General features: G+C 36.8%; 1 protein-coding gene across 2 annotated transcripts in view; it reads right to left on the bottom strand.

Annotated features, from left to right (window-relative positions):
* MAN2A1 (mannosidase alpha class 2A member 1) overlaps positions 1-17,899 on the bottom strand; it is a 159,576-nt gene that overhangs the window by 97,099 nt on the left and 44,578 nt on the right. For both annotated transcript variants that reach the window (XM_079916619.1, XM_079916620.1), the window contains one exon: positions 15,017-15,188. In XM_079916619.1, the coding sequence (XP_079772745.1) occupies positions 15,017-15,188 (172 nt within the window). The remainder of the gene's footprint in view (positions 1-15,016; positions 15,189-17,899) is intronic.

The raw sequence follows: 17,899 nt of genomic DNA, 5'->3' as shown, positions 1-17,899 counted from the left end.
ACAGCCCTGGAGAACTAAATTGTTACAAGAAGAGACCTTCCTCAGAGACAGAAAAAAATCATCAACTATCAAAAATTTGAAGAACTACCTGAGGAAGTGTAAATGGCCAGAACTTAAGCAAGCCTTTTAAGTGCCACAGACTTCTGAGTTTGCGACAAGGTGGTTTTGAAAACGATGTAAAATTTCAGAAGCAAAAGCAGCTTTAATAAGGATAAACATCACGGAATGCCTATAGCTAACAGCCAAGCACCAAGCCAAATTTAGTTGAAACAGACCAGAGGCATAAAGAATAAACATTTTCCTACAAAGCATGTAACAGAAGCCACAGCATTAACAGAACATCCAATTTTTTCAAATATATGCATGATCATAGAACCAATGACAGAGTGGATAATGGACACAATTTCTAAAAATGAATGAATACATGAGTGATTTCCTTGTATAAAATAAAAAGAGATTACATCTATATTACCATGGGGATCACCAAATAATACAATTTCATATGGAGAATATGATGGCTCATTATATAGTGTCTAAAGAAACTCCAATGTTCCAGTCAAACCTCAGATTCTCACAGGCCCACATCAAGAACTTGTAAGAAAGAAGCTGGAAATTTCTGAAAACTGTATTTCTTTAAGAACACAACTAAATCCAAGGCTATTTTGTCCCACTCTTACTGCCTATGGGACTTTGCTTACAGTTAGTTCTTCTTGTCTTTCTGGTGATTGCCTGATTTAGCCACACCCTGGAAGCCATGGACCAGTCACACCCCTTATGCCTATGAGCAGTATTTGGAAGCCTGAGATGTCAGGACAGATTTGGGACTTAATCTCTAGTCATCAAATATAGAAACTTGACCTCCTTATCTCAGTATTCCAATAAACAGATCTTCTGGAAAATATCAGAAATAAATTGGTCAAAACAAATGCTTTGCTGTTCTTGAATAGAGAATAGAAACTATAAATTAAGTAATCTTAATATTAAATGGAAAAAAATCACTCCACTGATGGAATTTCTCACCTATATCAGTTTTATTTTGCTACATATTCCCTGTCCCATAGGCATAAATGGGCTCCAAGAAACAGCCAACCAAGCAAAGAATGACACATATTATATTTCCTCAGCTCTATCTGTGAATAATTTATCCCTTCCCCCTCTGCATGATGCCTGAGATGCTACTGTGATTGTGTACAGAGTTCTTATCTGTACACAATGATTACTTTAAAGACTATCCTATCTATGACTATGGGGGAGACATGAAAGCCTCTCACTCATTAATATGTTTTTCAGGATTTTCTTATCTATTTTCTTCTCTCCTATCTTTCCCAACATGGCTGATCCCAGCTGCCCTCATTTCTCAGCTCAAATAAAAGTCTCTGGGACACCCACAAAGTCTCTGGGCCACAGAGCCTAAATCAACACTCCCACTGTACCTCCACACTCTATCACACAATAGTATTTTTCACAAACCAGAATGGCCTTGTTCATTTACTGCTTCCTCTCCCTCCTCACCCCACCCACCATTATAACATAAGCTCCAAGAGAACAAGGACCAGGACATGTTTTGTTCACTTTTCCAGGCCCAGCACTGAGAAGCTTACTTGGCATTTAATGGGTACTCTCTGTTGTTAGATGAAGAGGGAATGAGTGAATGAGATTCTCAGTGTAAAATGAGTAGTAACATAAAGTTTGTTATTCGATGAAGTTCACAGACATATGCAACATAAGTTGAACAGGGAAGGTCAGTTAAAAAGGAGTGTGAAAAATATAGGTATAAAGTGACATGACCTGGAATATGATTCATGTAGGAGAAATGAACGGGGAGGAAGAGAGAGGAGATGCTTCATGAAGCATCAGTGGGAATTGAGAAATATCTTGACATAGAAGAAAGAATTAAAGTACGAATGACTTAGGGTTTTGATTCCAGGGGTCTAATGGGGTGGTGGTGTTAATACACATAGACAGTGCAGTTCAGTTGAGAAGGGAATCATTTTGCAGTAATAAACATAAATTTGGATAAGGCTATTTGATGTGACAGTGAGGCAGCCAAAAGGACCTAACTGAAAAAGAAAACTAAGTTTAGGGGAAAAGGCCAATATAAAATTAAGTTTTGGAGGAATGAAACAAAGATGAAATAGAGAATGATGGGAAGTCTGGAGAAAACAGTCAAAAGGAGAGTTAAGGACCAAGCAGAAGGACAATGTAAGAGGAAATTGAGGTGAAAAGAAATGTTAAAGATAAAAAGGTCAAATCTGTGACTATGACCTGAGACATTCTAGAAAAGAGTAATGAGGCACAACCTGCACTTCTCCTTGGTAAAAGTTGTTTTCATAGTTTAAAAAGCTACCATATGGGCTTCCCTGGTGGCGCAGTGGTTGAGAGTCTGCCTGCCGATGTGGGGGACACGGGTTCGTGACCCGGTCCGGAGGGATCCCGCATGCCGCGGAGCGGCTGGGCCCGTGAGCCATGGCCGCTGGGCCTGTGCGTCCGGAGCCTGTGTTCCGCGACCGGAGAGGCCACAACAGTGAGAGGCCCGCGTACCGCAAAAAAAAAAAAAAAAAAAAAAAAAAAAAAAAAGCTACCATATAACTGTGACTTACTCAGAAATGGACACATCAGTAGGTCAGAATATAAAGTTGAGAAATAAATTTAAAAAATTTTTATATTATTAAAATAGCCATTAAATTAGTGGGGAAGAATGGATTGCGGTTTATTTTTTTTAATCTTCAGTCTGAGTGATTTAAAACAAACTCATAAGAAAACCAAAATATTATGTCGTGGAAGCCAAAGGACTGATATTTGAAATGGCTCACACAGGTTTTTAATAAAAACTACATGAGGAGGTCACAAGAGGCATAAGTGATGTTATAATAGCAGGCCAGAAAGAACTTAGGTTTTAGTTTTTCTTAAGAAAGTTTCTCTAATCAGGTAGAACAAAAGGGAAGAAAATAGACAACATGATTTAAGATATGAAGCAATGTGACAATGAGTGGACACCTGGCCAAATAATCAGGTTAGTGAGTACTCCTATTTCACTCAACTGCCTGTTCTCCCTAGTCTATACATATGAATGGTGAAAACCAGATTATAAACCAGACATTCTTACAGGCAGGAAGGTCAGGCTTGATATAAAATATTCACTGTGTTAGGCAAAAACACATGCCACTTGACCAGTTAAACAAACAAAAAATACACATGCACACATAAAAACTGCAGAAGTGCACACATTTGCCATGTTTACCCCTGATTTCTAGAACATATGTGATAAGCACTTAAGAAGTACCTGAAGAATGACAGGAAAACAAAATGGTCCAAATATACATGAGGAAAACACTGACCTAATGACTGAAAAGCACAGCCACCATCATCATCAGGTAGTGATAGGTACAAAAAATAGGCCTGACAGTCTTACAGAAACAACACTCCAGGAAATACTGAGAAAAATATTTATAAGCAATAGCAGAAAAGCTATGTTAGCCTACAAAAGGTACCATATTTAAAATCGCCATTGTTAGCAACACAAAATAAAGACAGACTGCAAGCTGTATATTCCACACCTTCGTAATTTTTTAAAAATCAGGTAATGGGAAACACCTATAGAAAAAGTTACTTAGAATAAGTACAGGTGCTTCCAAGTATTTCCACTCACTTAGTGCTCAACAAGCATGAATTGAGCTAGTTCTCTGCAATTGTCAGGGGAGTACAACAAGGACCTACTGTATGGCACAGGGAACTATAGTCAGTATCTTTTAATAATCTATAATGGAAAAGACTCTGAAAAAGAGTACACACACACACACACACACACACACACACACACACACACACATATATGCATAACTGAATCACTTTGCTGTGTACACCTGGAACTAACACAACACTGTAAATCAACTATACTTCAATAGAAGGTTGTTCGGAAAAAAAAGAAAATGGGCATACTACTTATACTACTTTTAGGAGAGCAATGCCTATTGTTTTAATGATAAAAGTTGAAAGGATGCAGAAAATTGTAAATAAAAGTTACCCAGATCTAATTCCCCAATAACAACCACTGCTCTAACTCTGAAAAAAAAAAAGGGAAATACAAAATCAAAGAAGATGTGACCACCTCATAGGGTCTATTGCTTAATTTCTACCAAGAGACGCTCTGGTTTCTGGCAAATTTTTTGCATGAATGCTCTTCCTAATATTTTCTAATAAACAAGAGATCCAGAAACAAATGAAAAGACTGGGAAAGAGAGGGAGAGAAAGAAGTATATACGTGCAGCAAATCCAGAAAATAGGAAAACAGGCACTAACTTTCACAATTCACAACACCCTTACTTTTTTAATTGGTTGATTTGTAAGCCATTATGTACTTCTCTGTTTCTACAATTTCTCTGCTTGAGAATCTGATATAAAAGACTTAAGAAAATACTGATCAAAATTAAGCTGAGTATATCTGTCACAGCTCACTTTGCCCAAGATCCAGAATTTACATTTATGAATTTACTTGCCAAGCACAAGAAGTTGCGAATCATTTTCTCTGAGTGTCACTTTTTCCCCTATGTAGACACATCACACATTTGAAATTTAGTCACACACAGAAGGACAGTCTCAAAGAGCTTTGTTCCCTAATGGGAAAATTGTTACAGATAACTTAGTAGCAAACAATGCATTATTTAGCAAGCTTCAAAGAATCACAAATTAATTTCACATGAGAAAACGAGTTGAATTTGTATGGGGAAATATGAAATAATACAAGATGATGTATGGTGATTCATTCTTAAATAAAAAATTAGTTAAATGGAAAATTAAAAAAGATGGAGGCTCTCAATGAATCAATTAATAGGCTAAAAGCATTTGCTCATCAGATTATCTGACTCGTATGACTTTCGTGGGGAATATCTAACAAGAGCATAAAAATAAGATTTGTTTTAAAAACCACTCACATAATAATTGGGGAAACTGATCATATATCTCTGAGTATTATAGACACCCATCTTTAGAGAGTATACGAGGGACAGATGACCAATGAGTCATCTCCTCATTTCTTCCTCACTTCATTCCAGCCATACCCTTTCTTTGAGTTTGCAGTCCATGCTCTCTGTCTGGAATGTTTTTCCTCCCAGTATTTACCTCACTGGCTCATAGCGGATCTATCAGGAGCCTTCTCTGGCCACCACACTCCACCCAAACCCCACCTAAGTTGTTATCTTTCATAAAATCCAAAACTTTTCTTTCATAGCATTTATCACAAAATTTAATAACACATCTGCATGTTTACTGTCTTTGTCCCTCAATAGACTGTAAGCTCATGAAGGCAGGAATCATATCTGTTTTGCTCGCCATTTAAATATGGGTGTTCCTACTAGAAAAGGGTACCAACAACCCAAAAGAAAAGCAAACAAAAGATATGAAGCAGATATTTCAGAAATAACTAGCTCCTGAAAATGAAAAGAAGTTTAATATCACTCATGAGGAAATGCAAATTAAAACTTCAGTGAGATCAAAAAGTTGTGTAACATGTGATGTCAAGGATATTTACAAATAGGTATTGTTACTTAAGGCTGGCAATAACTATCAAATTTTAAAATGCATATATACTTTTATCTATGCTCATTAAAATGAAGTCAGAAAATACATAAAAATAAATAAAAGCACTGTACAGTCAGCCCTACATATCCACAAGTTCTGCATCCACAAATTCAATCAACTTCTGAAGGAAAATTTTAAAAAGAAAAATATTTCCAGAAAGTTTCAAAAAGCAAAACTTGAATTTACCACACACTAGCAACTATGTACATAGCATTGACATTGTACTTACAACTAGTTATTGTATTAAATATTATAAGTAATCTCAAGATGATTTCAAGTACACAGGAGAATGTGCGTAGGTTAAATGCGAATACTACTCAATTTTGTATAAGGATTTGGGTATCTGGGGCAGGTTCTGCAAGCAACCCCCTGAGGATTATCAACGGATGACTATATACACTAAAGATAAAGATACACTTTATGCATTCACAAAAGACCAGAAACAAAACTACAGGGTCATTAATCAGGAGAAGTTACATAAATTAAGGCCCACTTGCAAGAGGGAAGAGATATGGGAACATATGTATATGTATAACTGATTCACTTTGTTATAAAGCAGAAACTAACACACCATTGTAAAGCAATTATACCCCAATAAAGATGTTAAAAAAAAAAATTAAGGCCCACTCATAACAAACACTTTTATATAGTTTTTAAAAAGAAAGGTTCCTGAAAGGTTCTCCAAGATATATTAAGTTTAAAAACCATGGTACAAAACCCATTAGGGGCTATTATCCAAAAAAAAAAAAGTAAGAAAAGAAAAGAAAAACAGGAAACCGGTGTTGATAAGGAATGTGGAGAAACTGGAAAGCTCAGGTACTACTGGTGGCAATGTGAAATGGTGCAGCTGTTGTGGAAAACAGTATGGGACTTCTGTGAAATATTAAACATAGAACTGCTATATGATCCAGCAATTCCACTTCTGGGTATATACACAAGAGAACTGAAATCAAGGACTCAAACTGATATTTGTACACTCATATTCATAGCAGCATTTTTACAATAGCCAAAAGGTAAAAACAATCCAAACGTCCATTGATGAATGAATGAAAAAACAAAACATGGTATATTCATGCAATGGAATATTATTCAGTCCTAGAAAGGAAGGAAATTGACACATGCTTCCACATGGATGAACCTTGAAGACATTATGTTAGGTGAAATAAGCCAGACACACACAAAAACAAATATTGTATGATTCTACTTATATGGGGTACCTAGCATAGTCAAATTTATAGAGACAGAAGGCAGAATGGTAGTTGCCAGGGCAGAGGGGAAGGGGAATTATTAACAGGTATAGCATTTCAGTTTGGGATGATGAAAAAGTTCTGGAGATGGTTATGGTTGCAAGACAATGTGAATATATGTAATGCCGCTGAATGTCACACATAAAATCATTAAAATGGTAAATTTTAAGTTATGTACATTTTACCACAATAAAAAAAAAAGATGCACTCAAAAAAAAAGCACAATGTGCATGGCATGCTATCATTTGTATAATATGAATGTGTCTTTGCACATATGTACATGCACATATTTTTCCTGTGTATCTATAAATTAGATAAGCATCTGGTCAAAGTAGCTGCCTCCTGTGAGAAGAGTTAGATGCCAAGAAGACAGGAGTAGTCACACCTTACCTTTCATTGTATACCCTTTATATATTCAGGCTTATATTAAAATATGAATTAAATAAAAATTTTTTCTGAACTATAAATGTTATACTACCCTGATTTCTCCTAAGCACTAAAAACAAACAAAACTATAGCATAAAATAGTCATGAAATTTTATTTAAGAATATTTCTTATATTAGATGATTGAATTAATAGTTTGTTAAGTTTTAATAATTAGATATACTTTAAATATTTCACTGTATAGTAAATATTACTTCATTTTCTCACTTTTCTAAAACAAAATAAACTGTTCATTCAAATAAACCAGAAAATATATGAGGTTGAAAAATAAAATTTAAAAATCCACTCAATATCTTGCTATAAATGCATAAAGGGTCATGGTAGGCATAGTTTTTAATCAATTTATTTCACTTAGTACTATATACCATGAACATCTTTCCATCTTAATAAACAGACATATATCATTATGTTTATGGATGTACTGTATTTTCTAAAGTATTTATAATTGAGATATAACAACACACAATATACATGTGTTCAGTTTGATGTATTTTGACAACTGTTTATACCCCTGTTACTACCCAAAACAACTGATATTTGTACACTCAAGACATAGGCTATTCCCATCAACTCAGAGAGTTCCCTTCTGCCCCTTTCCAATCAATTCCTACCTTACTCCCCCGCCAACAAAAAAGACATTCTTACTTAGTGATTTATATCACAATAGATTAGTTTACTTACTCTCAGACTTCATAAAATGGAGTCATACAATACTCTTTGGTGTCAGGATTCTTTTGCTAATGTGTTTGTTAGATTCATTCATACTTCTGTGTATTTCAGTAACTCATTATTTTTCATTGCTGAGTGGTACTCCATTGTTTAAATATGGCACAAAATTTTAATCCAATATCTTACTGATGGACATTTGAACTGTTTCCTGTTCACCAAAACATTGGTGAACATGTTTTTACTTTTCTTGGATAAATTCCTAGGAAGGAGCTCCCAGGTCACATGATGTATATTTAACTTTGGAGAGAATTCCAGTTGCGGCATATTCTTTTCAAGCCTTGGTGTTGTCAGTCTTTTTGATTTTAGCCATTCTAAGGTGTTTGGGATAGTATCTTGTAGTAGTTTTAATCTGCATCTCCCTGACGACCACATATTACTCAGCCCCTGCATGCACACCCTCCCCTGCACTGTTGCAGCCTAATAAACTTCTTTCAGGTGTTTGAACATGCCATGTTCTTGCTAATCCCTGGCCCATAATCACAATTCTCCTCTCATAACCTGGAATTCCTTCCTCACCCTCTGCCACCCTCTTTATACCTGGTTAGTTCTAACAGCCTTTCAAGTTTCAGCTTGAATACCACCTGCTTCAGGAAGCTTTCCAAGACCCACTTCTTGCTTCCACAGAAGAAAATGCTTTATTCTGATACTGTGTTAATTATATTGTCTTCCTTGCTCTGCCCTGAGAGTGGGGATCAGGTAAGTCTCACTCACTTCCTGTATCCCTGGAGTCTAGCACAGTCAATATTTGTTGAATAGATGACGGAGAAAATACAGGAAGGCTTTGGAGATGAGGTAATATTTCAGCTGAGTATTGAAGAATAAATAGGATTGAGATTATCCAATGTACAAAAGGAAAAATATATTCTCAGCTAAACTCATGGGCAAGTTCCTAAGAAGCAGGAAATAACCTGTGACTGAGGACACCCACGTGGCTCAGCATGGCTAAGAGGGGGGTGTGAGGCAGGAAGTGATCTGAGGTAAGGGTGGACAAGCAGGGAGGAATCAGAGGACAAAAGCAAGGATGTGCCAGGCAAAGGAGGTTGGGCTGTACCTTTTGACAATGAATTGTCACTGAAGCATTTGAAAGCCAAGAAGAGACATGGGCAGACTCATATATTAGAAATCTAATTCTGTGGGTGAAATGGAGGACACCTGGAAGTGGCAAAGCTGGAAACAGGAAGACCAGTTGGAGGTTTTCGTTAAAGCAGGAAACAAGAGTAAGGGGGACAGAGCGGGGGCGGGGGGTGACTGTGCAGAGATACTAAAAAGGCAGAGCTGACAGGCTTGTGGGGACTGACTGGACGACATGAACAGCAGACCGAAAGGCAGAGCACACAGTGGGCAGGAGCACTGGTTCTGGGGAGAGCCTTCCTGGTTCTGGTCCTCAGTCCACACTTAATTGCTGGGGGACCTTAGGCGCATTCCTTACCACTTCTGCATTGGTTTCCTCAGCAGTAGAATGAGAATAATGAAGGATCTTAACACAGGGATGTTACAGCATGGGCTGAATGAATACATCTAAGTGTTTAGAACAAGCCTCCTACGTTGAGTACAGAGTAAGCATTCAATAGTGTTAGCTGTTACTGTTACCCTTAACTAGGGAAGAAGAACGAAATTGAGGTTGGAGCTTTAGATCTGGAAGCAGCCCACACACCTGGAAATTAAAACAACAGTGTGGCAGGGCATGCAAAATGAGGAGAACCAAAACGGTGCTACCCCACAGAAGAGAACTGGGATATTTAGGAAAGAGCAGAGGAGGGAGTCAGAGGGATGATGACAAAGGGATGTTCAGCAGTGCAGGACTAGAACCAGGAGAAAGAGCTCTGGCTCACAGAAGACAAAAAAAAAAAAAAAAAAAAAAGGAAAGAATTTTAAGGAGAATGGAGTGAGTGGTCAGTGTCAATGCTGCAAAGAAATTCTCCCAGAGGACTGAAGAAGTATCCAACAGACAGAGCGGCTGAGAAGTCCTCATGGCTTTTGCCTATAGCTGATGTAAATGAGAGGTGAAAGCAAAGCAAAGACACCTCAATCCAGGTGAATGGGGATGGGATACATACTTTCTAAAATAAATGTACACCACTGCTTCAACTAGTAGAATCAAAGTTATTTTAGACACTGGTTTGATTCCTTTGAGAGACTGCTTTGATTCCTTTGATGAAATGCTATGTATCTTTAGGCTCTAAACTAAATCCAAATCTGCAATTTACTCTGAACATCACAAGACACACTGTAACTTCTCACTGCTCTGCAAATTTTACAGCAGGCTTTGGTTAAATAGCACAAAATCTGACCTGTATAAAATGTATAATAAATTAGCTAGTATAAGAACTTTAAAGGTATTTTTTTTTTTCTAGTGAACTCATAATGCAGAATGCATGTAAGTTTGCAAAATGTAAGTTTGGATTTGTATTATTTGTATTACTTAAGAAAGTAATCTCAAACTTTTCTCTGATTTCAATAAGCAGAGATAGTTATAAGGACAGGGTAGAAGGTTCACTTAACTATAAACCTAGGAAAAAAGAAGTAAGATTAGATAAAGACTTTGCGGTCTCAGCAAAGCAATGAAATCCAGCAATGCAGTGAAGACACAATATCTAATGGTACCCTTCCCCATTCACACATTTGGAGCCTTATGTTATACCAAAAGGTCCACACAGAGAAGCTGGTCAAGATTCTGGCAAACACATAAACTGTTCTAGGTTCCAACAGCCCAGTGCGCTTCTCAATTGAACACTGGTCTCAACAGCAGAAGCAGATGCAATGTAAAAACTCTTTCAATGTCTCAGAGCCCAGAGAGGAAAAATGAATATGTAATATGCTGGGTGCTAGTCAAAGGAAACGCTAAGGCTAATGTTTCAGCTGTTTGACTCTGAATAGGGTTCACATTTTGATGTATTATAAACGTCATGCAGTACTTAACTGCATTTAGCCAAAAAGTATTCAAATAGAAAGCCTAAAAAGTAAAAAGGATGTTAGCATACCAGTCATTTTCAAAATAAAACAAGCGTAGATGGAAAATGTGCTGATTATAACAAGGTAGTTTCTTTTAAATCCACTGGATATGTGTTACAAGTAGGAACCATGACTATACTTGATTAAATTACTCTGAGTCACACAAAATAAAAAAGCTAGATGTTGTTTGCATGGATCTCCCTTTAGTTAACCAGATTTTCATTTTTGAAAGCTGATAGAGCTGAATATTGCTGCCACAGGGGGGAAGAATCAAACAAGTCATTGCTAGCATAGATTATGAGGATCACTTGAGTTATGTTTCTGTTAAGTTCCCACAATCAACTGATATTCTTCAGGGACAATAAAACCTTACACAGAACTCTGCTAGAATTAACAGGTTCTTCTCTTCAACAGGTAGCTTGCAAATTTAGGCACAGATATTTAATCCACAGACTCATCTTCAAAAACAAGCCATTGCATAAGCATTACAGTAGTAGTCAAAAAAATTCTATCATTAATGCCACTTAGTACAAGCTCAGAATTTTAAATAACGGGAGCAAACCTATGTATCTATTAAGTTTTTCTGTTTGTTTGTTTTGTTTTTTCTGGAACCCAGCTCTCCAACAAAGGATTTGAGGAGAAATATATCAGCTAGCTTTCTTGGTCGCAAGCAACACTGACTGACTGAACAGGAAATGTATTGGGGGACAGTCCTGGGTACACAGAACTGAGAACAGGCTAAAAGTCCAGGCTTAACAAAGGACTGGAAAAAAATGAGAGGCCATGCTACAGGCATGACAGGGTCCGTGACACAGGACAGGAAGAATCTTGCGGATGCACCAGTGCTGTGAGGGCTGACCTGCAACCTTCCCTCCATTCTGCTTCCCTTCTTTCCATCTCTTTACCCTCGCTTCACTCTAAAGGCTCAAAACCCTGGGAAATAATATATTGATTAGCTGAGCTCATCATCACTGACCTATCTGACCTGGGGCAGGACAATGAAGGATCTGACTTCCGTGTTTGGAGACCATTTCCTAAAAGGAAATCAGGTGAAATGGATGGGAAACAAAGTGTTTGGTTAGAAAAGGAAGGGCTTTGAGTCGAGTTACACTCTCTGTTTTGAAACAAATTCCAGGTGTGGATACATGTTACTGCTCATGGATGAATTAAAAAAAAGGAAAATGCTTGGACTTACAGACAACAATATAAAGAACCCAGAACTAAAGGGTAATTAAAAAGCACAGTTAAAACCAAGCATTTGAAGCCAGAAAAGAACAGGCTCCACACCATCGAGAAGAATGTGAGGTGGGAAAGAAAACAAAAAACCTTGAGAAAAACCTCACATAATGCAGTAAATATAACCAAAAAATTAAAGTGCATATGCCAAAGAGAGACCAGAGACTTAACAATTAGATAACTGAATTCTAAAACAAATGAAATAAAACCAGTAATTAATTAGTAAGAGCAAAAAAACATAAGCTGAAAAATATTCTGAATTGATAGATGGACAATTTAATAAGTTATACATACCCAGATATATGGCAAAAGTTTGGAATTTTAGGGATCAATGGCACTGTTTCTCAAAAATCTAAAGAATAAAAATTGTGCAGTCCATATTCTCTGACCACAAGACATTAAAACCACCTTTTAACACCTAAAGTATAACTGAGAAAAAAATAGGATTTTGAAAATTTTCCTAACATACTCAAGTCAAAGAGAAAACAATACATACAGAATATTTAGGAAAAAAATAACATAAAAATGTGAAAGCTAATAAGAGCAGTAAAAAGGCAAACACAGAGGGAGAAATGCTCCTTGTTAAAATAAATCAACTGGCCCATTTAGCATTAGTAAAAAACAGGTAGAAGGAATTAAATAAAAGCAGAAAAGTCAAGAGTAAATACCAGTAAAATATAAATGTAATAGTTTTTTTGGGGTACGAAAACCAACAGAAATAGTAAAAGCTTTAGCTGATCTAATTAAGATGAAGAAAAAAATCAGATTCCCCAAATAATAAGAAAACAAAAACAAGCAAACAAAATAACTACAGATGCAATAAAATCTTAAAATCTGAACAATCTGAGTAAAACACTATAAAATTATAAGAAACTATGAAGTATTATTTGTACTCAAGGAGCAATATAAGACCTAGACAGACAAAAAAATCTGTTTTAATCTCTAAAATTAGTAAAAGAAAAAATATGTATAGACAAACACCAATTCTGCAGGGTTTCACAGGGCAGTTCTTAATTTTTGAAACACTGCAAACCAGTAGGTAACTCGATTTAAACGAAGGATTTGTGTGTGTGTATGTGTATGTTAACCTAAATTGGCTGCTAACATTTCAACTTAAAAAGTCAAGACATTTTATGTAACATTTTGGAATTCCAGCTTGTCAAGAATAACTGGAAGAATATCCTGACAACTCTGGTTCCCGTGGCCACACATGGCAGGAGTGGAAGAAGGGGTAGTCCTTTTGGGTGTGGCAATTACTCCCGGTACATTCAGGATCCTCAGACTCTACAGCCTTCAGTTATGGCACCTTCCTGGCCACTCTTATAAGCATTTTAAGCATGCTCTCGGTGAGGGGGGGAAATGTCTGATAGATAATAATGGAACACCAATTCTCTCTAAATTACCTTTAAACGTTTATGTCAATATCTATCAAAATCCCCCCCCCCTTTTTTTTTTTGATAGGGTAGGAAGAATTTAGCAAGTTAATTCTAAAGCTCTCTGGGAAAATTAAGTGGTCACTCATTAAAAGAACTTTTCAATAAAGAGAAACAAGAGGAGATTTAAACTGTCTGTTATTGAAACACATAAGGCCGCAACAATTACAGTTAAACAGAAAAGTCCATGAAAGAGGTCAGAAAGCCCAGAAATCAATGCATATTGAAATACAATAAAGATGGCACTTCAAGTCAGTAGAAAAGAATGGACTATGTAAGTCTTAGGGAAGCAGCACAGCACAATGTGCAAGGGAACAAACAGCCTGTGGGGCTGGACAGGCTGGACTGGATGGTAACTAGTGCAGCATGTGCAGCTGGGTGACCCTGGATGACAAGTGTCCTTATCTGTAAAATCAAGATAGTCATTATATCTACTTCACAGGATTGTTGCGAGGATTATCAGTTATCATTTGCAAGGTACTTAAAACAGGAAGTAATACAGTGAGCACTGTATATGTGATGTTAAATAAGTAAAAGAAAGCAATTGACGCTAAGACAATCCTTAAAGTCCTGGGAGCAAGGAGGAGGGAGACATGGGGAGCAAAACCTCCCATCACACCACATTAAAAAAATAAACTGGAGGATTTATAAAAGTGAACAATAAAAAACTAAATTGGGGGAAAAAAGACTATCTCATCACTTGGATTGGGGAAGACTTTTAAAATATGACAGCATATTAAATATGACAGCAAAGTCAATCAAGAAAACAGATTAATACATTTGACTACATAAATATTTTAAAAGTCTTTATATCAAACACTAAGAATTAAGAAGAAATATAAAGCTTCAGGAAAAATAAAGGTTGGTATGTATATAATAAATATTCTTACAAATCAGTAAGAAAAAGTACATGATCAAGCAATTCAAAAAAAGCTCTGCCTGTATATATGAGAAAGCATGGAACACTATCACTAATCAAAAATTCACATTTTTCACCACTTAAATTGGTCAAACTTTTAGAAAAAATTATATTGTTGCCTAATATGCAGAGAAATTTGTACCTTTCTATATGGAAGACTGAAGAATACACTGAAACCCACCCTTCTAGGGGTCACTTTGATTATATGCTTCAAAAAATGTTTAAAATATTAAGCCCCTTTGACCTAGTAATTCCATTTCTAGGACAGAGATGGAACATAAGGATTTCAATGGAAAAGTTTCAAGTCACTTTTTCAGAGATGAACCAGAATCAAGGAAAAACAGAATGCGAAGAAATATTTTAACTTTCAGATACAAAGCTAAGAATTTTCACGTTCTAAAAATTCAACACCTGTTTCACTGTATAATTAATGTTTAATATTACCAAATTAAAAAAAAAACAGTTTTAAAAAACAAACCTTTTAACAGCATCCTTCTTCTGAATATCTATAGTTTCCCACCACTTTGAAAGGTAAGAGATCTCAGACCACATAAATTTCCTCCGTGGGTCTTCTTTCAACTTGATGACCATGTTATTAAAAATATACTGAGTCTTCTCTCGAAAGTAGTCATCAAAAGTCTTCAACCAACCTAAATTAAGACACAAATATACCACAAAGGTCTGATTTAAACTGTCACATTCCATTGCATTACCCTTGCATAACCTCACGTTTCATTCATATAAAGACATATTTAAAAATTTAGCAAACGTTATGTTAATGAAATTCCACTTAAATGGATGTGAGACTCAAAAAGCCACTAATAGGGCTTCCCTGGTGGCGCAGTGGTTGAGAGTCCGCCTGCTGATGCAGGGGACACGGGTGCGTGCCCCGGTCCGGGAAGATCCCACATGCCGCAGAGCGCCTGGGCCCGTGAGCCATGGCCGCTGAGCCTGCGCGTCCGGAGCCTCTGCTCCGCAATGGGAGAGGCCGCAACAGTGAGAGGCCCGCGTACCGCAAAAAAAAAAAAAAAAAAAAAAAAGCCACTAATATTGAAATGATAAAAATACTCTGAAAACTGTACAAATTCAGATATCAATGAGAAAAATGAAAAAGCCAAAAAGCATTTCATATGTAATTATAATATCTAATTCAACTATTTATAATTTATCTCTAATTTAAGGAATTTTATATATATATATATATATTTTTTTTTTTTGCGGTACGCGGGCCTCTCACTGTTGTGGCCTCTCCCGTTGAGGAGCACAGGCTCCGGACGCGCAGGCTCAGCGGCCATGGCTCAGGGGCCCAGCCGCTCTGCAGCATGTGGGATCTTCCCGGACCGGGGCACAAACCCGCGTGCCTTGCATCGGCAGGCGGACTCTCAACCACTGCACCACCAGGGAAGCCCAATTTAAGGAATTTTTTAAATTAAAAAAATCTGAACAGTGTTGACAAGCTGACAGTAATATTCTCATAATATGGAATCAAAATTTTATCCTCTCTCATACCACATCTAAAATTTCCTATCCATTAAGTAACCTAAACTAAGAAAAAGAAAATCACAAGTACAAACTCTACTGAAAAGCCAGCAGCAGAGCAATAATCAAACAACAAATATGTACACATCTATGTAAAGTTGTTTTCAAAAAAGAATTGATGTTGACAACTTAGTTCTTTGACTTTTCCTACTGCATCTCAAAGATCCTGGAGACTTTATCTAAAGACATTTGCAATTCAACTATAAAGAAATATTTTTAACAAGACCTATAGCTCCAAATACAGCCCCATCCAGCAGAGTAATAAAGCAACGTGATGAGTGGCTGAAGCAAAACATACACAGCCACCAATTCCACCTACTGGTGGGACACAAAATATACCCTGCTGAGCATAATCTCTTACCTATGAAATCTAAAAGGAAGGGGACTTTCTATAGAGACAGGCTTAACCACTGTGCTATTGTTACCAAGCCTCAAGCATATGGGAGGTCTAAGATACAAGGGATACAACTGGCTATTTCTTTTGTCTGTCTACAATTAAGTGAATATTCAATGCATACTGTATTTGCTGGCAGAAAATAACAAAAACCTACGAGGGCTGAGCCGGCAATATACTATTCTGACAATGCAAATATGAGCCTCTAAAGGGCACTGCCAGTGTGACTATATTTCTCCCTTTTGCTTTAAGTGAACTCTATTCATTCTACGGTTATTTACTGAGCACCTACAAAGTGATGGGTATGAAGCTATGAGCCAAATAGGAATATAGTGTAAAATATTCTTTATAGGACTTTCTTGATCTGGAGTACTTTTAAGCTGGTTTGTCACCAAAGAATACTACCTGAATAATTCAACTTTTTCATGTTTAAATAAAAAGCCTGTACCTACAGAAAACGCAAAGATGTCTCATAAAATAGTGGTTTACAAAGAATCCCATCTTGCTTCACAAAGGTACAACCTAGACCCTGTCCCAGAGCACTGAGGCCAGGATCCACATCTGGATTCCCAGGGACAAGCAAAGAAAATTCAACCTATCCTTAAATGGAGATGCCCTAACTCCCTGCTGACCATGCAGCACCCCTGAGAGACAAAAAATATCAAGTGCTCAGACCTGAGCCCAGTATATAATATAGCACTTAATAATAATAATAGTAGCTGCTGCTACTATTATTATTATCATAATCATCATCAGTCTTTAATTGCCCCTTCCACATCTCTACAATCAAACTGGGTCAAAGGAGAAATAAAAGATATTCCTAACATCTAATTTTGAAAGAGTATACAATTTATTTAAAACATTAAATAAATTGCTCCACATCTTAAACATATTGGTTACCCAACACTTCAATTTGCATAGAATTCATTTTATGCCCCCATTATGGGCTGAATTGTGTCCCCTTGAAACTCATATGTTGAAGTCCTAACACCCAGTAACACCCACTTCAGAATGTGACTGTATTTGGATGTAAGGTCTTTAAAGAGATAATGAAGGTAAAATGAAGTCATGAGAATGGCCCTTAATCCAATACAGGCATAACTCGTTTTATTGCACTTTGCTTTATTTTGCTTCACAGGTGTTGCATGTTTTACAAATTGAAGGTTTGTGGCAACCATCTGTCAAACAAATCGATCAGTGCCATTTTTCCAACAGCATTTGCTCACTTTGTGTCTCTGTCACATTTTGGTAATTCTCATAATATTTCAAAAATTTTAATTATCATTATATTTGTTACCATGAACTGTAAGCAGTGATCTTTGATGTTGCTGCTGCAGTTGTTTTGGGGGTGCCATGAACCACACCCACATAAGACAGTGAACTTAAACAATGTTCTGACTGCTCTACAGGCCATTCCCCATCTCTCTC

Source organism: Stenella coeruleoalba (assembly GCF_951394435.1).
Source record: "Stenella coeruleoalba genome assembly, chromosome: 3".
Lineage (NCBI taxonomy): Eukaryota > Metazoa > Chordata > Mammalia > Artiodactyla > Delphinidae > Stenella > Stenella coeruleoalba.
This window is presented reverse-complemented; position numbering and strand designations above follow the sequence as displayed.